Source organism: Podarcis melisellensis (genome assembly GCF_964234715.1).
Source record: "Podarcis melisellensis genome assembly, chromosome: 7".
In the NCBI taxonomy this organism is placed as follows: Eukaryota; Metazoa; Chordata; class Lepidosauria; order Squamata; family Lacertidae; genus Podarcis; species Podarcis melisellensis.
In genome coordinates, this window is record NC_138539.1 from 41,356,058 (window position 1) to 41,377,844 (window position 21,787).

The following is a 21,787-nucleotide window of genomic DNA, read 5'->3' on the forward strand; positions in this document are numbered from 1 at the left end:
TCCAACTGCTAAGGCAAGTTGCTAATCCTTTGAGATGCTGCATAGACAATTTATCTGGCCTCTTGGAGCTTAGACACTCCTTAGCTGGCCTTACTGCAAAAGGACTCGAGGAGTTAGCTTTCACTGTGTCCACAGAATCATGAAACCCTGTGGAAATTGCAGCCTTGTGATAACGATCCAAATTTCCATGAAGCTGAACTCAAAAACAGCTTTGAAAATGTGTGTTCTTGGTTGGAGGAGTTGGAGGGCGGAGGGAAGAAGCAAGATCATGCATACCTGTACAGTATTATGCACTTACTATGCACTGTGTGGGAGAAGAGAATTTAAAGGCACGAGCTCAAATGTAGCAGCATTGCCTCGGCCACATTTGGGTTTCAAAACTGCAGAGGCAGAACATCTGCTCTCAGCTACACCCTTTGCTTGAGCTTGTGTGTGTGTTACTGGAAATCTCTAGAAAACTAGATTGTGCATTAGTATAAAAAAAAAACCTGGGCACCTACAATCCTCTTGTCCATCCTTCAATGTTCTGTTTTATGATATTGGAACAACAGCTATAAAAATAACTCAAATAAGGTATTTTTTGTTTTGTTTTGTTGCAAACTAAGAGCTGCAGCACAACCTGTATCAGATTGAAGGATTTGCTGCTGGCTTTATGACTTCAGAGTAAACTACGTATTTGTTCTAAGTAGCAAGCTCCGAGGAGAGGTTTAAAAGACTTTGCATTGTTCATAGAATCTCTCAAGCATACTGAGGGTGGAATTCCATCTGTTCAATCCAGTTCAGTTCAGTGAACTGGTTCAGTTTCAGTGGTTCATTGGGCTGTGACACTTTGCAGAAATTAGGCTAAATTAGAAAAAAAGGCTTTACATTATCTTTTAAGAGGCTGCATGGCAAGATAACTCAAAAGTGTCATTGCCTCAGTTCCCCCACCCACCTGCCTGTATGGTAAAGACAATTTAACATGTACCATTAAGGACATGTTAGACATGCCCATTTGTCCGCTGCCTTAAACCTCGATCCTTAAACATGTTTTGTGAAACAACGTCCCATTGAAATGAATAGGATACGCTTCAATGTAATATGCTTAAAAGTGAGGTGTTAAGTTTGATATTTCTCTCGCACACAAGCACACAACGCATGCAGCTCTCAACCTGCACACCCCTGACTCGCTTCTCCACACAGTATGAGAGATTTAGCAGCAAAACAACCCTTTTGGCAACTTGAATAGGAAGTACGCTGTCTAGCTGATTGACTAGAATTCCACTTTGTTTGACTGAATGCCTTTTTTAATCAAGCAAGTCAGAGTAATCCAAATTATTTGCCTAACACAGCACTTAAAAAAAAAAGAACCAAAAGCCAAATGTGAGAAGTACATATTTTCTAATTAAAAACATTATATTGTAACAATTCAGTCCTAGACATATTTGCATGAATGTAGGTCCTATTAACAATGAGGATTGTTATACGCATGGGAATTAGTAAAATACAATAATTTTAGCCCTTTATTGTTTAAACCAGAGTCCCACAAGAGTTTTACAGTTGGTGGTGTACACCTGTATTGGGGAGATTTAATAGATTATGCACACCTTTACTGTGAGAGCTGTTCCATGGTTCTCATAATTTTCTGGCTCACATGAGCAGGATTTAAAATGCAGAAATGAGAACTGTAACAGTAAAGCATCAGCAGCTATCACTGGGCCGTGTTTTATTTATGAAATCAACTATTTTGTCCACCTGTTTTGGCCCATGGGCATACTGGGATTTCTGAATGAGTGCTTGGGCACCACCACATCTGTTCACTTCTCCCCCTCCTTCATTGGATGATGCTTCCTACTCCTTGAGACAGAAAGAGAAAAAGCATACCCACAGAGACCACTTTTCCAATGGGGCTGGGTGAAAGCCGTTTACAGTACAATTAATCTGAGATTTGGAAAGGGCAAATAATTTAAAGAGGAAGTGGGAAAGAGTGTCACTTCTCCAACTTCCTCCTTCAGCAAGAGAAAAGGCAAACGCGCTTATCACCTCAAGACCAAGGGCACAATGGTGTAGGCTCATAAGCTTTGTGGACACCAGGGAAAGCCATCAACTGCAGCACTTTGCCTATAGGTGCTGTTTAGCAACCCCTGAATTAGACAGTACAGTTTCAAGCAGGAAATGAACATCTGACTCCAAGTGGCCATTGCATGGAAGGAAGGAGAGCAGCAGCGTACATTCCTGTTCTGCAGGTCCAGGTTTTTCTTGGTTGGGGGTGGCGGACAAGTGGTTGACACCCCAGCACAGTCCTTATCATCGCCTTTGGCTGAATTGCTTTTCCACTCTGAACTTTCAATATAAAGTTTCACCAAAGAGATACCTAGGGTTAGAGCAGCACCCTGCATTCACAGAACTTTATGGCCAGTGGTTCTTTTCAGCTGGTAAACAAAGTTCAAGCTGTGTGTGATACTAGAATTAATATCTCTGTGGGCAGGACTGGGCAGACTATTGTTTTATAGAAAGCTCTTCACATTTTGATTGGAGGCCAGAAATAATTACAGCTGTAAGAACAGAGGAAGACCTATGAGTATTAGTATTTGAACCAAATGCTTTGTTCCTTTTTAAGGAGAAACAAGAATTATATCCCTGCATTTTAGCATCTCTTGGTGCATCCTTCTCCATTCATCCAGGGTGATTTTATGTCTTTTTATTTTTCTCAGCCTGCACTTGCTGCTAAATCCTTTCAGATGATAGTTGTCCTTGTGTTTCAAGGCAAGTGGCCACAGGACTTGTCCTTTGTTTCAGCTGTTCCTGATTTTCTTCCTGCTGCTTCTTTCTTCCCTATTTTTCAGTAGTTTGTCATCTCAACTTTTCCTCAACTTTTTCATACCCACTTGAAATGTTATGTGTCCTCCATTATTTTCCACCGAAGCCTCTTAATGCCTAAGTGAATGTTTCAAATTAATTCCCAGTCTAGAACATTATGACTACAGATTAAATCTATTAGCAGAGATCTCTGTCTCTCCTTGGATTTTGTTGTCTTCAAACGCAGTAGAATGCTAACCATACTCCTATTCCACTCTTCTCAAACATGGTACCCTACAAATGCTGTTGGACAAAATACATGGGATAGAACAGAATAACTCTTTGTATTTTGCACATCTCCATTTATTTATTTATTTTTGGTACAGTTATTGGCTCAAAAAAATAGACAAAATACATTTAGAAAATGCACACATTAAGAGGAAATATTTTAAAAATATTATCATTTGACAAAAGTTGAGACAGCTCAGTTGGTAGAACATGAAACTCTTAACCTTGGGGTCATGGGTTCAAACCTCATGTTGGGCAAAAGATTCCTGCATTGCAGGGGATTGGACTAGATACCTTTCATGATCCCTTCCAGTGCTTCAATTCTATGATTCTGTGAAGTGTATACTTAAATATGAATGTTCCACAAATTAATGTGGCAATAATTGTATACATGTCTGTAGGTGAAGAAGCTGTTGTGAACTGGAAGTTTGTCCTTCCCCTGCCCACTTCTTTTTTGCCATCATATGCTATAGGTTTATAGTTACTAAGACATTATTTATAGCTCCTAGTTACTATGTCCTAAGTTTGTCGTTGTGGTAGCAGGGCAGGTTTTGGAATTTAGGGTGGGCTAGCTAAACAGAAAAGACAACAACCAACCATCACCCCTCAATACTGGTAGCTTTTGGGCAAATAGCCTTGGACATTATGCTGCCTAAGGCAAATGATAGCATAGGACTTCTCCCATTCCCTGTAGAAAAGACAAGCTGACTAACAGTTGTGTCTTACTTTAACACTGTAAATGGGTGGGTCATTGTGCTCAGCTTCATCTGAGGGCAGCAGGCTAGTCTGAGGCAAGGTATGTGGCACACAGTACTCTGGCCTCCAACACTACCCCATTGGTCCCCATCCTTCAGCCTCTTCTGTGGACACCTTGCTCTGCCTTAGTGGTAGGACTGTCCCTGTCTTCAGTGTTTCTCCAATCAATGATAAATCAAGTTTACTGCTGGGAAGCTCATCGGAGCTGTCTCTTGCCCCATTTTTCTGCATATTGCTGCCACACTGGGGATTCTCAAAGCTGAAGCTGAATGAACAAAACCTCTAGACAGGAAGGTGGGTTTTCACTTTCCACTGGCTGCAATAACTGCAGACTCTCCTATTCTTCCCACAACTTCAAATCTTTTAACAAGTATCGTTTTAAAAACACAAATTGTTGTCAAGAGCTGTGAATAAATATTGAGGCAGAGCAAGACATCATCTCATGTTCTGGGTTATTCCAGAGATGGTGAGTTTTGATCCAAGATTACACACCAGTTTTAGGAATTGTTCCAAAAGTATATCCCCCAAGCCCTGATTAGTTTGGGATGTTGGGATAATGTCCTGTGGGACCAGAATTGATTATAATTGTTTGTAACAGCTGCCAATAACTGCAATTCTACATGACGGTTACAAAAGTAATCTCTCTCATGGGAAGATGGTTTACAAAATGAAAATAATTTACAGAAAGAGAAAGGATTATTGCCATAATAAAACTGATCACTAAATTATGACAGAGTTACCACAAACTCCTTCTTACGCAAATAATAACAGCGTGTGGGAAGGTATGCAAAAATAAACATTCCCTCCAGTAAAGGATTATGGGAACTCCATAAATTATAAGTCAAACGATTTGTTATATTTTTTTTCTCAATACAGTACACTATCCAGTGAAAGACATTATACAAAGTTGGATCACTGGTTTATCTTGCTCTATATGATCTGCACTGACTGGCAGCTGCACTCCAGAATTTCACTCCAGAACTTGAGACCTCCGGCGTGAAAAACTTGCACTGTACTATTAACTACAGCAACGTCCCTTGGAGCCAAAGAATTTGGATTTAAGTGAATTTAATACTGCTGTGCCATCAAGCTTTCTTTGCAAAGACCGTTAGCAAACTGTGTGTGTGTGTGCAGCACAGCATATCTCTCTCTTTATCTAAGATACTCCTGGCATGTCTTGAAGTACAGCCTCAACATAGCTATCCCGATCGATGCCACACACTACCACCTTCAGACCACATGACTCCTCTCATCCACACCAGGAGGTTTCTAAATAGGCACATTGGCTAGAAGCCAAAGTTCCATGAAACTTACTCCATGAGCCGAAATGCTTTAGACTTATTTTCGTCAAGTAGCAGCAGCCCACCACTTTTGAAATGCAGAGATGTTTCAAAAGCAGTTTGTGATCTAGAACAGGGACCAGCAGCTCAAAGGACAAAATAAATAAATAAATCCCAATCTACCACAAGCCCTTTGCATGAGCCTAAGCAACTAATTAGATCCTGAACACAGACAACTGAATTCCATTGTGCTTTTGGACAGAGTGACTGTCAATCAGTGGCGTAGCGTGGGTTGTCAGCACCCGGGGCAAGGCAAGTAATTTGCACCCCCTAACCCGTGGATTTGCACCCCCTAACCCGTGGATTTGTGCCCCCTAACCCTAACCCCCAGATGTTGCGCCCGGTGCGGCTGCCCCCCCTGCACCCCCCACGCTACGCCACTGCCCTCAGTGGTTGTATATTCCACACATTCTGTGGATCTTTGTGTGAGAGGGGAGTATTGTATCTGGCACAAAGTTTGATATCGTAACAAAAAAAAGTATCACATGTTTTCATTTTTCATGCCAAGTAACAGAACTTTGGAGAGGGGGTTAAAGAAGCATGCATATCTACATAAGATACATAAACTTTTAGAGTGGTATTCAACTAAGTCTTACTCAGAGCGATGCGAGTGAGATGATTGTCAATACAGGGGTAACTTGAAAAATATTTTACCTGCCCATTGATGTTGGAGCAGGGGCTTCTTTTAACAGATCTGGGGGTGGTGTAAAGTTCTGCCATTGACAGGGGTGTAGCTGTGAATTGAAGGAGCATCCCTGCATACATCATCAATGGGTTCCACCCCTGCACCACCCACATTCTGCCCACTTCACTGTTTCAGCCATTCCACCAGTGTCTGTTTTGTGGTGGCAGCACATATTGTATTGCACCAGGATAGTAAGACTTCCACTAAATCCTAAGGCTCCTCAGCCAGCAGATCTGAATATAGGATTGCACCCTACGAGACTGCTAATGACTCTAGTCAAACAGAGGCAGTCTCAAAAATCTTCACAGTGAGAAAGCCATCATTCACTCATATTCCACAGCTTATAAGGGGAAAAGAAAGGTTTGCATTTTAAGGTTTGCATTGCTCTTTTTAGCTAAATGGCAGTGCACCTGGAAAAAAGGCATGCTAACCAGATATCTTTGAGTGTGACAAGATAATTCATTTAATTTATTTTGCATAAAAATGAATAAGGATCTGATTACAGTAATAAGCCTAAGATATGATTAATAGCTAAAGTGTGCTGCTGCCATTTTATTTCCTATCTCCTGCTCCGACTCCTCTTTAACACTCAGGTAACTGTCAAAAACGGACCTAGCTATTATGGATGACAAGGGGTAAATGCCTTCATGTTGTCCTCCAAAGGTTAAAGTTTACCAGCCTCAGTTGGAAGCCACAATCTCCAATAACCATTAATCCACTAAACTCCAGTAGGAGTGAACATATTTATTGCTGCAGTCACTAAAGGGTGAAATAAAGATTAGTTTTTAGTTAGGAACGCAAAGCTTTTTAGATCAATACAGGCCTACTGCTGGAATCAATCTAAACTTTGGAGATTTTTAGGTAAAGATTTACAGGGCTCTCTTTTGCACAGTTAATATTCCAAAACTCGGGGGTGGGGTGGGGGTGGGGGGAGTTGTCTGTGCTACATTACATAGTAATCAAATTGAGTAAACACTAGTCACTTCATAAACTGACCTCGGCTGTGCACATAGCAAATGAGTGTACAGTGATAAAAACACCCATAATGTGGATTGTAAATTTGCCAATAAACAGGTAAAGCCAAAATGCGTACATAGGCTAACATGATAAAATGTTAGAAGTTACATTTGTCTATTTGAAAACATAAATAATCAATAGACATTAATAATGAAATTGTTGTTGCATTTCTTTATTACTGTGCATATTAAGCGTCTCAATTATTTCTACTTAGTTTGATAGATAAATGTATACACTCATTTTATGCAAGCCTTTGAAGAGGTTATAGAATTGCTTTTCAAAACAGAAGCTACTCTTTAGACGAAAGAGCAAGTGGACTGGAAATACACAGCTTGTTATACCCCTCTGCTGTTCATGTTTGATGCATGTATACAATTTATTATGCAATTTCGTCAGATTTGACAAAGTAATTGCCTGGCAAGCCACACAAAAGGTCTGAAGGTGGAGTAGAAAACGACTTAATAGATCAGTGTCTATAAATGATATTAATAGGCATTATATATGTGTGGCAGACACCTAAATTGTTTTCTGCATTGTCACATGATTATATTATGACATTCCATGTATTAAATTCATTTTCATCAACATGGCCAAGACAAAAGTATTCTGGTATAGTAAACTGTAACTTCTCAAAATCACGAGTCATTCCTAAAACCTAATATTTAATACATCTCACAAGATCATGTGTGTTTTAATGCACTTGAGAGAGAAAGAACAACAAATTTTAACTGGATAGTAGGCAGTATCTTTCACTCTCTTTATCATATCCTTACATTACAGATAGCAACCTACACTTTACAACTTATATAAAACAGTATATGGTAACTATTTCTTCTAAATCAGTGTTTCCCAACTAGTGGGCCATGACCTGCAGAGGGTTGTGAAATCTTTGCAGGTAAGTCTTGAGCTTTAAAAGCAAACTCAAAATAATTGTTGTTTGTAATCCTTAACTGGTAGAATGAACGCCTTGTACATTTTTGTTTTTTGTTTGTTTTTGGTAAGTTATAATGCTCTGTTGGCCCTTGTAACTGAATGTCAGAAAGGCTTGAGTCTTGCATTTTAGCACTTGGGAACTAATTCCTGTTGGCTGGTGGCAGATAAGACATAAGGTCCAAAATTCAGGTGACCATAAATTGATGGGTCACCATAAATTTGGACTTGTTAGTAATGATAATGATGATAGTATTAGTGGTGGTAATAATAATAATATCTATATCACAGACCCTCTTGATATTGCTGGACCCCAGGTCCCATCAGCCTGATTCAGCATGGGCAATGGTCAGGGATGATGCAGAGTTCAGCAACATTTTGCTACAGGTATCCCATCCTTATGCTAAATGGCAATGATTAAACGTAACATACCTCTTATATCACATTAACACAACCAATGGAAAGAGAAGCACTCTTATCTTTCTATCTATGGTCCCAGAGTATGTTCTGAAGTCATATTTTAATGTATGTGTTATTTATTTGTGGCTGTAAATCACTCCAAGTTACATTTGTAAGTAAAAAAGACTAGTAAGTAGTGGTGGTGGTAGTAACAATAATAGAGTGCAATAGCAACAATGCTGAAGCTAAGTAAGCCTATGTCTAGTCAGTTCCTGGAACCCCTGTGTATGTCTCCTTAATGTTTCATGATGGAAGAACATAAGATATAAGATTTAAATAAATTAAAATGAAATAAATGCATATTTTCATTGTGCATTTATTATGCAACAGCAGAAATCCAACATTTTTTATTATTTCAGATATATTTTGCACATTCATATACCTAAATAACAGCCATTTTAAAAAGAAAGACAGGAAGGAAGGAAGGAAGTAGGGAAGGAAGGAAGGAAGGAAGGAAGGAAGGAAGGAAGGAAGGAAGGAAGGAAGGAAGGAAGGAAGGAATTTCACAGCAGATGGATCTTGTTTTCTACACCCTGTCCTTTTGTTATATTATCAGCATAAGGTTCATCAATGGGTCAAATTTACTGGTGGTGAATTAATCCACCTCCCACAAAGATTGCTCATATCCTTTATATTCCATTACAAAATGCATACAAACCACCCATTTCTGCTTACATCTGTCTTGCATGGTTAATATGTGTGGACTTTGTCCCAGTGTCAGTTCTCAGTTCTTTAACATGCTTAATTTAATGTTGAATTTTAGCAACAAGATGGTATTAGAGACTGAAAGATGTGATGTGCTTAAGAAAACTACCAAATTAATAATAGCATGCCTTAATGCTGACTTTTCTTAATCATAGCAGTTAGCAATCCTGAAGATTGACATTCTTCATTACTCTTTTAGAAGGACGTAATCAAGATGAAGATATTAACCATGATCCCCTCACCTCCATTATAAGCCGTGTAAACATTATGGTGGAAATGTTTTTATTATACTTATTTTAGACCAAGGAACTTATTGCCACAGGGTATCACCAAGCCATGAAACTTTAAAACAGGTCTGCAGAAATTGAGGCCCAGCAATCCAACCACAGTCTAACAACCATGGTCTTTTAGACACTTGACATACCCTGTTTTTGCAGTACCACAAAAGCAGCAAAAACAGGCTTTTGGAGCCCCCGGTAAGCTACGATAGCTGACTCTTGGTCTGTGTTTCACTTGATGAATTAAAATTTGTTTTAAATTAATTTACCCGCTCCATAAATGACAGTGATACTTGTTGCCTTGACGGTAGTTGAGCAATGTGGCCCTGCCTTCACCACCTCACTGTTACAGGCCTTACCTCAAGTGGGAGGGCATTCCATGGGAATTTGGTGTGGTGGTTTGCAACATTTCAGTCTGACATCTTCATTCAAAATTGCATCTGATGGTGTCCAAATGTGGGTGAAAACTGTCTCCACCTTGAGAACAATGATGCCAGATTGGGTGACAATATCTCTAGAAGCATTTGAAAGCACAGAGAATGGACAGACAGACAAACCATTTTCCAAAATATATAGTGGATAAGTAAGTGGTTCCTCAGTTTGGAATGGCAAGTGGACATCAACTATTAGTACAAATTACAGTAGTGGTTTGTTTTGAAGTTGTCTTTGTAATGTGAAGTACAGCTATTGAAGCCACCAATTCATCACATCCAAGCTCACAGCTGCCATAGGACGGTAATTATTTTCAGTCTCTTCTGACCTAAGTCCGATTTCAACTGATGATTGGAACATGAAAGGTTCCATAAACCATTATCAACTGCCTAAGGCGTTTAGTTCCCCCACAGTTTCTTTATGTAATTTAGCTTTTTAAAGAATCCCATGAAAGTCGAGTGCTTCAGCATAAAAAAAGAAGATAACTTCCTCTCTGCTTGTGTGATTTCCTTCAATGGTAAGAACTAGGGGGAAAACCCTCCATAAAGCAAACATTTTATTTTCCTTGGCAATTTGGGGTGGGGGAAAAACTCCAAGAGGGGTCAAATCAAGATAGTGCAAAGGAATAAACCATACATAAGTGCAGATACGTTTTGAATTTTTTAAAACACCCTACCCCCATGTAGAGCTATTGGAATCTTGTGATATGTGTGATTAAGATTGGATAAATGAAGAAGGGATCAATTTTGAACTCCCTGAACCTGTTTTTTACAAAAAAATTAATGACACAATGCAAGACAATTTCATCATGAACCTGCTGCATCATGCATGGCTTGGCCCTGAGTAAGTAGTATCTAGCTCAGAATGCTGTTGCCGTCTTTTATTCGAAACAAAGAAATTAATAGATTTCAGGTGTTTGTAAATGGCGGAACTTGTGGAAGGAATATGTGTGCACAATTTCAAGGGATTTCCAAGCATTGCCACTGAGGTAGAGGACATTGTGCTGATGGCCAGGCAAGTGGGTGGTGATGGCTTTGTTGATCTCATCCAGAAAGAAGTGGAAGAGTTAATTGAGGGCCACTGACTGTGAATACAGCTTTCCAAGGCTTCAAACAGGAGCCTTTCCCAGCAATACCTGGATAAACATAGATATAGCATATGTAATCTTCTGAATGTAAAGTATACACTCTACTCTACTCTTGGTCAACAGCTCTCATAAATATGATACTGCCTGTAGTAAAACAGAAGGGAATAATTCCTTTAATTTCTACTGAACCCATTTGATATCTGGTTATTTGCACTGGTGGTCAGGAAAATGCTAGGATCTAGAAGTCAAAAGGAAAAATTTGTCTTAACTCATACAAACTATTTGATGGACAGTTCTGAGAACCCTATTTGTATTTCGGTATTATGTTTATATATAACACATTTACACATTCCCCATGCTGAATGCTACTTGTTATACTTTGTCTTCCACCTAAAATGTAAAAGCAGCAGAGATTAAAACTGCTGATAGTGCTCAGTTGAATAGACCAAACACAGGAGCAAATTTCTGCACCCTGAACAAATTGTGCTAAAATTAATCTACTGCTATCTTTCTATTTGAAGACAAATTTGGGGTGATCCAATAGAGGTGTCCTCTAATGTACAAGATTGTGTTCCAATTCCACTTTGCCCCTGCAGCCCTCTGTTCCACTTTATTGCTGTTATGGTTGGTCTCCCAGCCCTCTGAGCCAGGATTTTCTAGGACACATGGGCTGCAGTGGGAAGAAAGAAATGGAGAAAACCAACCATTCTCCTGTTAGGAGGTTTTAGGCAAAGTTTGGGGTTACAGAAACTTGTGAACCAATTTTTCTGCCTGGTACTCATATGTAAAATAGACATCTTTATGCAACCTGTTTGGCATGATATTAGATTTATGATGTTTCACTAGAATCATGTTATTATTTATTAAATGTGTACCTCACCATATAGACCTGCCATAACTCCCAGATTGCTAAACATGTAAGATAGAGAGCTCACGAACCTGTAGCTCTGTTTTGCACAAAGTATCTCATGGTTTGGTTTGGTTTTTTAAAAAGTGGAAGGGTGAAATTCATTGTTGATGTTCCACTTATGAAATTGCTATATTGGGGTGGGGGGCTACTCTACAGCTGAAAGCAAACAGACAAGTAGTAAGTGTGGAGAACCTATACATATGAGTGAGGGGCTCTATCGGTTCTGAAACCCTACTTGATAGTATGTTTCCGAGCACAATTCAAAGGGTTGGTGCTGATATTTAAAGCCCTGAACAGCCTCGGCCAGTATACCTGAAGGAGCATCTCCACCCCCATCATCCAACCCAGACACTGAGGTCCAGTGCCGAGGACCTTCTGGTGGTTCCCTCACTGTGAGAAGCGAAGTTGCAGGGAACCAGGCAGAGGGCCTTCTCGGTTGTGGCGCCTGCCCTGTGGAACGCCCTTCCATCAGATGTCAAAGAAATAAACAACTATATGACATTTAGAAGACATCTGAAAGCAGCCCTGTTTAGGGAAGTTTTTAATGACTGATGTTTTAATGTATTTTTAACCTTCTGTTGGAAGCCGCCCAGAGTGGCTGGGGAAATCCAGCCAGATGGGCAGGGTAGAAATAATCAATTATTATTATATTATTATTTATATCAAGTCCATAAATAAAACTCCATGGGATTTTAATGAACCCACACTGGTTGCTTCATATAATACTGCCCCCAAAAGGAACAATGGTGACCAAAGTGTGGAGGGTAAACTTTGCACTTCAGACCACCTTGTGTTTACTTTTGGAATGACACTGAACACACATCATTCGTAGGCATATGGACATAAAACCTAACTTTGGGGATCAATCTGGATAGCAAACAAAACAACTATTTTCCATTAATGAATAGGGAACTCTCATTTCTCAGCACCAAGAATGCAATGAAAAATTGCTACGAATGACAGAACTTCCAGAAAGACCTCTTCACAACTTAAGGCAGTATAGGATTATGTGACACATAATTTGTTATTTAATTATTTAATGTAATATAATGTAAAATGGCCTTCAGGGGTTATTTACAGCTATAAAAGAAAGTAATACAGTAAAGTTCAACAGCAATGGAATGACAGAAAAACTGCTATTCCCAAGGGCCTTAGTAACATTCCACAGCTGTTGCTATTGATGTGTATGTGTGTGTAAACGAGCATTCTGTGCTCCTGTTTTGGCACATCTTTAGCACACACCAAACATTCAGTAACACAAAACTGATTGTTTTGCATGGGGTTATCTCCATCTTTCTGCTAGCTGCGCTCTTCTATAAAGGTCTCTGGTGTATCAGTGTGGGGTCACTAGGTGGTTTGTGGGGACAGGGTGCACTGAATACTCCCCCGTCCAATGCAGACTATGCCCTTAGCCTGTCAATGCAATATGCCAAGACACGGAATGCTACATTAAAAAAATGTACTCTTGTATAAATTACATTGCAAAAAGTGTAAATTAATCTGCATCATTTGGCACCTTCATTTTCTTTATGATATCAGTTGCTTCACTGTGATGTGGGTCTCCCCATTTCCTGTAAAATTTGATTTCCAGCTGGTTTTCTTCCATCAGCACATGTTTTTGCATTCTTTTGTAAACTAAGAAGGAAGAAAATAAGGGCTAGTGTTCCAGATAAACCCCCTGGCATGCATTTTAATTACAAGAGCCTTATTAGTTGGGAATCTTAAGATTTTATCCCAGCTCCAACTTTCTGTGAAGTGCTTCTCTTCAAGTCTCCTTTAATGGGATTTTTATTCAAGGTCACATATTCCTTTTTGGGCATTTGGAGATTTGACAACAGAAGAACAGAGCTATAAAAGTGAGGATGTAATATATCACAGGATCAAGTGTGGACAATTTGTCCACTACTCCAGTGCCTGTTGGTGGGAGGAATACACCAAAATTTCTTCAAAGACCTATGACTCAATTCAATAAAGCATCCACAAAACCTGCACCAAGCCACCACCACCTCCTACCTCGCCCTAGGAAATGAGTGGTGCAAGTTCATAAGTAGCTCTAGATCAGGCAAAAAGTTGAAAGGCTCTGCTTGCTAAAGAGTAGTTGGTTTCCTGCGGTTTGGGTCAGGCTTTTGCACTGCAAAGTCTCTAAACTGGAAGGCGAATCTGGCAATATGCTAATCTGACAATAAAAAGTGACTTCTGAACCTTTTCTCTGCTGAGGAGCTGACAGTGAAGCACAGAGACAGTTGTCTAACCAGACAAAATGACAGAGAAAATATGCTTCCAAACAAGAGCATAAATTGTAGGTGGTGCAGTTGAATCAAAGAAAAAGCAACAGCTATAGTACTAATATTATGCACTAGCCTCACTTTACCTCTGCTTCTTCATCTCTCTCCTTCACATATGCATGAATGGAGGGTGTACCCTGTCAAACTAATAACAGAGGGTTGGGGGGGTGACAATATCTCTTGTACTGAGACCAGACATTTCCATCACATGGGGCAGCTAGGGAGGGGAGGGGAGACAGAAAACAAATATAGTGCAGTATGAATCCAACACCATTCTGTGCAGACACAAAAGTTTGCATATTGCACTGGGCGCTTGAAGATCATAAATCTATGCATGAGAAAGATGTAGTGGAAATTTTTTGGGGGGGATTAGAGTTTATTTTTGTCATCTCTGTGAGACAGCTACTCATTCATCCAGATCACAGCTAAGAAAAAAAGCTGGTCACAGAAATTAGCAGTTTCAGCTCAGCAGCAAAGTCGCCAGCCTGTGAAGGCAGAGAGAAATTGACTAATTAGCAATGCGCACTAAAACTTGACGGTTCTTTATAGAGAGAGAGAGACGAGAGAGAGGAGAGAGAGAGAGAGGCAGAGGAGGGGGTCGCTTTCTCCCCTTCTTTCTTCCAAAGATGTTTGAAATCGCAGTCATTTACGCTCGACAATTTTTACAATAGCCTTGAGCCATAATTTTGCGAGTCTCTCCAGCATCCATCCCCCTGTATGGTCTCTCTCCACCGGCCATGCACGACCGTTTCTCTCCCCAACCGTGGATTTCCTATTACTCTCGTTACGACTCACTGAGCCCCAGGCCCAAGGATAATGATGTGTTGTTTCTTGGTAGCATAATTTGTCACACGTACATTTTTTCTTCTTCTTCTCTTGCAGAAAGCTCTGCGCGCGCTCTCTCTCTCTCTTTCTCTCTCTCCCCTTCTCCCTCTCGTACATTTTCTTGCTGTTGCTAATTCATGGTGATCAAATGATGTACGACAAAATAAATTGTAAAGAGTGACTGCTTGGAGTTGGGCACCAGAAGGTTTTTTTGTTTTGTTTTTTTTGTTTTTGTTTTTGGAAGGAGCGATCAAACCTTTAAAAAGGAAGGACAATTGATTTTTTTTTTTAGGGGGGGAGCTTAAGTGAACCTTTACTTTGGCAGCTGGTTGTGGAGCAGGTAAGTTTCTGGCCTTCGGTCTATCCGTCTTGAGTATTTTCTCTCTCTCGTGGCTTGTTTATTGTCGTGAAAGCGGGGCGTGTGTGTGTGTGTGTGTGTGTGTGTGGTTTCCGTGGGCTTAGAAGTATGTGGCGATCGGGGGGGGGTGCACTTGTGTTACACGCACGTCTTTGGAGAATAAACTCCGATTGCAAGAAATGGTCAAAGGAGGAAGAAAGAAGGGGAGGGCGGATGAGAGGTGTGTGTGAAGGGGGGGGAGAGGAATGACCGGGTCCACTTAAAGGGAGAGGCTCTTGGAGATTTCTGAAACCCCGACTGTTGGGAGGCAAGGGAAGTGACCGGGGAAGGGGACCTCCCTGCCACCTGGCCACAGGCGAAGACTGCAAGCGCTGCCCACCAGAAGGGGAAGCTACAATGGAAGTAGCAGCCCTCGCCGGGATCCCGCAGAGAAGCCGTGGCGGCGGCGGCGGCGCTGGCTGTTGCCGCGGAGGGCTCGGCTCTGCCGGAGGCGGGCGACGGCCAGCGCGGGTCTCTTTCCCCTCAGCGCGAGCAGGTGCAACTCCCAGGTTAAGGCTCGGTGTATTGATTCCCCTCAGCCGCCGCCGCCTCAGAGTCCAGGCGACTTTGGCTTGGGGAGCTCCGGCTCCTGGCGGCGCAGGGGCACTTTTCCGCGCCCGCCCGCCCGCCTCTTCCTTCTCCTTCCCTCATGCCCCCCAATCTCTCTCTTTCCCCCCTTCACATCCACCCACCTCCCCACTCGAACTTCCCAGAGTTGCCGGAGTTAAAGCGGCGCCGCCTTCCGCCCACAGGAAAAGCAACCCGCGCAGAATCAACGCCAGATTCTGGCGGGGGACTCGGCTCGGCCTGCCTCTCTCCCCGCTTTGCCCAATGCAGTGCAGCACGCGCAGCGAGAGGCGGCCGGAGTTGGGTGCACACCGCTGCCCCCTCTCCTCTCCTCCTCTCCCACAGACGAGGACGTTCCTTCCTCTCCCCCCCCCCCCCGCCCTCGCGGTGCTGCTTCAAGGCGAAGCGTCTGGCGGTTCTGCAGACGCCGTCCCTCGCAAAGGCGGGAAAGGCGCAGTTTGGGGAAGGGGAGGGGCATCCGACAGGGGCATCTTCAGGCAGGCTGTCTGAAATAGCGGCCTGGCCGCCCTCGACTTTGGCAAGGGCTGCGTGGTTTTTCCACCCGCCCTCTCTTTCGTCTCGATAGTTTCTCTGAGAGTTTTGCCGTACAAGCCCAAACTCTACCCCACCTTCCTTTCCCGCCTCCTGCGAAGGGAGCAGCAGCAGTGTGGCGCGCAAGTGGCGCGCGCGCCTCCTCCGCTCCTCCCGGGTTGAAAGAAAGTAGTTGCCCACGAGCCGTGTCCCACCCCCACCCCCACCCCCCGCCATTTCGGGAGGGAAGCAGCAGCAGCAGCGCTTGCTGGAGATGAAAGCCCAAGCCCCATGGCGGGGGGAGAGCAGCACACCGAGAGTTTTCAGCAGCCCCAAGCCCGCCGTGGCGGCGGCGGGGGCGGCTGAGCAGGACGCGTCTCGCTGCTTGCGATAAGGATGGACACGCCAGGCCTGTGAAAGCTCCGCGTTTGTTCTTGTGTGCCCCCTCCACCCCCAGCCTCTCAACCACTCGTTTCCTCACCCCACCCCACCCCGCCTTGCCCCCTCTTTGCCCAGGTCGGAGGAGGCTTTCCAGTCAGGTGCGCTGAGGTTGCCCGCCATGTCCAGGTCCGGGGACCGAACGTCTACCTTCGACCCCAGCCATAGCGACAACCTGCTCCACGGCCTCAACCTGCTGTGGAGGAAGCAGCTCTTCTGCGACGTGACCCTGACGGCGCAAGGCCAGCAGTTCCATTGCCACAAGGCCGTGCTGGCCTCGTGCTCGCAGTACTTCCGATCGCTCTTCTCCAGCACCGCCGGAGGAGGAGGAGGCGGAGGCGGAGGAGGCGGCGGCGGCGGGGGGAGCGGGCACCACCACCACCACCCGCTGGGCGTCGGACCAGGTGCTCAGGACGGCCTACCCTCCAAAGAGCAGCAGCAGCAGCAGCAGGAAGAGTCCGGCACGCCCTCCTCGTCCCCGGAGGACAAGCTGCTGGCCAGCCCGCGGGCCATCAACAACCTGGTGCTGCAGGGCTGCTCGTCGATCGGGCTGCGCCTGGTGCTCGAGTACCTGTACACGGCCAACGTGACCCTGTCCCTGGACACGGTGGAGGAGGTGCTGTCGGTCAGCAAGATCCTGCACATCCCGCAGGTCACCAAGCTGTGCGTGCAGTTCCTCAACGACCAGATCTCGGTGCAGAACTACAAGCAGGTGTGCAAGATCGCCGCCTTGCACGGCCTCGAGGAGACCAAGAAGCTGGCCAACAAGTACCTGGTGGAGGACGTGCTGCTGCTCAACTTCGAGGAGATGCGCGCCCTGCTGGACTCGCTGCCTCCCCCCGTGGAGTCGGAGCTGGCGCTCTTCCAGATGTCCGTGCTGTGGCTGGAGCACGACCGAGAGACCCGCATGCAGTACGCGCCGGACCTCATGAAGCGCCTGCGCTTCGCCCTCATCCCGGCCCCGGAGCTCGTCGAGCGGGTCCAGTCGGTGGATTTCATGCGGACCGACCCCGTCTGCCAGAAGCTGCTTCTGGACGCCATGAACTACCACCTGATGCCCTTCAGGCAGCACTGCAGGCAGAGCCTGGCCAGCAGGTAAGTAAGAGAAGGCGAAGCGGGCGGGCGGGGGGGGGGGTCCCATTCAGACAAAGCTTCATACTTAGCATCGGATTAGCTGCGTGGGTAAATGGAACTTGAGGTTCAAAAGTTGACTTCAGCACTACAGAGCTGTGAGCAAAACAGGGACAGCGCCTGGCTGAGGCGGTGGGTTGAACACACCCTCCCATAGGCACTGGATGAAAATAGAGAGGAAATATATATGGGGGGGGGGACACACTATAGCAACAGCCACAGGAATATCATGGCTCAAAAAGGAGCCATGGCTTAGATATTTGGGGCCCTTTAAAGATGCTGCAGCTGTTTTGGATAGTCACTTCCTACTGCATCAATAACACGTGCAGAAAGTTTGCAGACAACTGAAGCTGGACCCTTATGTGGAAGGAAGTCACATGGGGACTTATTACTCAGTAGACCTGTATAGGATTGTGCTGTGGATTTCTGCTTGTGCTCTTGTGGGTGAGCTTGTGATAAAGGATACAGGTCAGTTCCTTGTGTAATGCACTTGGATGAAAGTTCGGGTTGCAGGGAAAGTTCGAGCCCTGTCAAAATGCATGAGGAATTGCACCCACACTTTTCTGGAAGATGCTTTGTTGATACAGCCCATGGTGAGGTGTTTTGAAGAAAGCAAAGTACTTTTTAAATTTATTTAAATTTGTTTGATTTAGGGGAGGGCAAAAGGAGAATACAGTTTTGAAAAAGGAAAGGAAAACTTCAGTAACAGGTTGTGATGTTCTCCTTAAGTGTTAAGCTGCCCAGTCACTGAACTACAGTACTTGTTAGAGGTGCAGTGCACAGCAAGCAAGACTGGTGTCAAGGGAAAGTGGAATGTGCTGGATAATTTAGGAGATGTCTCTTAAAATACAATATGGGGAGAAAATTGGATGGGCAAACAGCCATGGCTTAGTAGCATCAGTTTTAAATCCCATTATGATCTCCTTGGGCCCTTTCTACAGGGATGGTATCTTGCCAGCTCCTCATCTTTCTACTGTGGAAGTTACCATAATTCTTTCTGATATAATGCTCTGTTCCCCTGATACTACAATGCAATGTACAAGTTATATTTAACAGCAAAAAGTACAACTTAAAATGTGTTAATCATTAACATGCTTCACATTATTCCCAGTTTAATGTTTCACCTGTTTTATAAAACAATCCAAATACAGTGCAGATGTCTGGGTTTACATCTAGCTCTTAAAGTACTTTCTATGCTCACTTATAATACTGCCGTTGATAAAATGCAGGTATTGCCCATGAAAAGTTATGATGTCATACTGTTTGTGACATCATATATATTTTCCTGTTAAATGAGTGAATGAAAATCCACGATAAAAATCTTTTAAATTGCTACTATGGGGAATGAAAGAGATGGGAAGTGTTTAATATTATATTTTTGTGTGTAGCTATGCCTCTTTTTTGTTGTATGTATTAATATCAAACTGTCTGAAAGTCTAGACATGTCACAAAACTTTTATTTTGTCTTTTTTAATATATGGTTAACAGTGAATTGTTATTAAAGTGGCATGATCGGGAAGAGCGTTGTGAGATCCATAGTGTTTTGCATATTATGGTGTTTTATTTACCTGTGCAGAACTTAACAAAAACTCCATGTTTAACTTAAACATTTAACAGAGCTTTAACAATGTCTCTAGAGAGGCATTGTAAAATATCTAGCTACACTGTAGTGTATCTTAGTGCCAAGTATTAGGAAAAATTGTAACAGGAGCACTAAGAAATATAAAAGCACATTTGAGGCCTTAACAGTAACATGTCTGGCAACTGTCTCTAGGATAATATTTTGGCTTTCAAAATACAGACTACATTACCTACTTCAGCCTCAATTCTGCACACCACCTGGGACATGATGGGGTTTGTGTTGTGGTGGATTGCTGAGATACCAGGCTGTTTGGTTCAGTGCAGATACCTTCCAGCTTCACTGGTCCATATCATTTGAAGGATATGTAGTGGTGTTCTGACCACTGAATGTTTACAGGTGTCAGGGATGCTGATACTTCTGCAGCTGGAAGCTATCTTTTTCCTTTAAGCAAAAAATGCACAGAACGGACATAGTCTGACCTTATTCTGTAGTCATTAAAGCTGCAATCCTACACCTGCTTACCTGGGAGTAAACCCCACTGAACTAAATGGGGCTTCCTACTGAGTAGATATGTATGGGCTTGCAGTGTTATGGAACTATGGATTGAATCCATCTATGCTATATTCAAAGTAGACCCAAAGTAGGCCTAAGTTAGTCAAGCCCATTAATTTCAATGGGTCAACACTGAATAGGACTAACATTGGATACAACCCAGTATTTTTCACTTTTGTACTCAAATGTGGATACTGATTTAACTTGTTTGTTGCACATATAACATTGTACGGACATATTGAGAGTATGAAAACAAATTAACCTCTGTAGTCATATTAAAACTTTACTCTAGATATTATCATTGATATCCATTAATTATCTACTCTTCTATCTTGATAGTTTAACTTTCTTTAATATTCCATAATTATTCCACGATACTGTCTAGCATATACACAAAAAGATAAATAAATCAAAGAAGTTCATAAGCAAAGCAAATTTTATATGCACCCGATTAAGGTTTTTTAACTGTCCCATATGACTTAATTAAAACTGAAGAAATTAAATATAAAATTTTAAACTAAACAAATGATGATCCTTGAAAGCTTAACATTAAATGAAAGACATTATTTAAAAGGCATGGGAACATTATTTGGAATTATTTGGGGGAAAGCATATTTAAAACTTATTGAATAAAGTAATCTGATAGATAGAAATGAATATAGAGAATGATTTCCAGACATGATTATTGGTTTCCAGGGAGCAATAATGGCATAGGTAAATTAGAACTACATGAAATGTTTTATGAGATGTTGATAAGGGATACTTATGAATATGGTTCTTTTTAAAAGAGACTAGCTTCTTTCTGAGAGGTAAATAGTTAAGTGGCATAGACATCTGCTTAGTACTCTATAATGAAGAAACATAGAATTAACACACCTGCTCTTAAAGACTGATTAACATCCTGCTGCAGACTCCCATTTACTTTAATGGGGGCTGTATCAGGCCTTTAGCATAATTTGATAACTGTCTTCCTGATTTGCTTAAAATTACACTTTTGTTCCTAATGCACTACTTAAAACTATTGCATGCAGATGCTTTGGGATTTGCCCTATTTGCAAACTTTAAACTCCTAAAGAGAAAGGGTAAAAAGCCAAAAGCCTGAATTATGATTCTCAAATTGCTCTCTGGAAGTAGTAATTTTATGTATCTTTTGTATTGCAGTCCTAAAATAAGATAATACTGTTATCACTGCTGCAAAACAAGTGCACATATTTGAAACTATAATACCTTTGATGATGGTCTGTCTCAAAATGAAATCCTTCAATGGATGCAAGACCATAGCCAACATTTATTACATTTCAAATGCATTATATAGATCATACCAATATGCTAGTTCTAGAGAATCAGTAGTAAAGTAAGATATACTTTTCACCCATAAAATGTAAATGTTTGTTCTAAAAACTATGGAAAATGTATTTTTCCATAAGTAAGAAATCATAAAATTTCAGAGTTTAGTGGAACTTAATCCTAAGAATTGTATAAAGAACTACAGCTTTATACCCTGTAAAGTGCTGAATATAACATGCATGATTTGCCCCCCTCCCGTCTCTGCTTTACACACAAGGGGAGGAGATTTAAAGTTTCCATTTGCAGTTTGTAACAAGCAGCAGTTTCCTGTTTTGTCTGAATATGAGAAACTGTGGTTCATTCAAACCACAATTTGTTAACAAACCAAGGTAGCAGACTATGCTTTGTTTCAATATCCTGATTTGTTAGCTAATTATGATTTCTACAAACAAGAGTCTCTTGTGTTCAGATGAAATAGGAAATCGCTGTTAGTTACAAACTGTGAATCAAAGCTAAATCTTGTTACC

The 21,787-nt window shown here is 42.3% G+C and overlaps 1 protein-coding gene across 2 annotated transcripts in view; it reads left to right on the top strand.

The window, feature by feature from the left end:
* Nucleotides 1–14,299: 14,299 nt before the first annotated feature.
* KLHL14 (kelch like family member 14) overlaps nt 14,300–21,787 on the top strand; it is a 64,473-nt gene continuing 56,985 nt past the window's right edge. Inside the window, exons 1-2 of one of the 2 annotated variants that reach the window (XM_081918548.1) lie at nt 14,300–15,115; nt 16,787–17,803. In XM_081918548.1, the coding sequence (XP_081774674.1) occupies nt 16,830–17,803 (974 nt within the window). In that variant the 5' untranslated portion in view covers nt 14,300–15,115; nt 16,787–16,829. Of the gene's footprint in view, nt 15,116–16,191; nt 17,804–21,787 lie in introns of those variants that run through there. The other variant, XM_081918547.1, reaches the window with a different exon arrangement.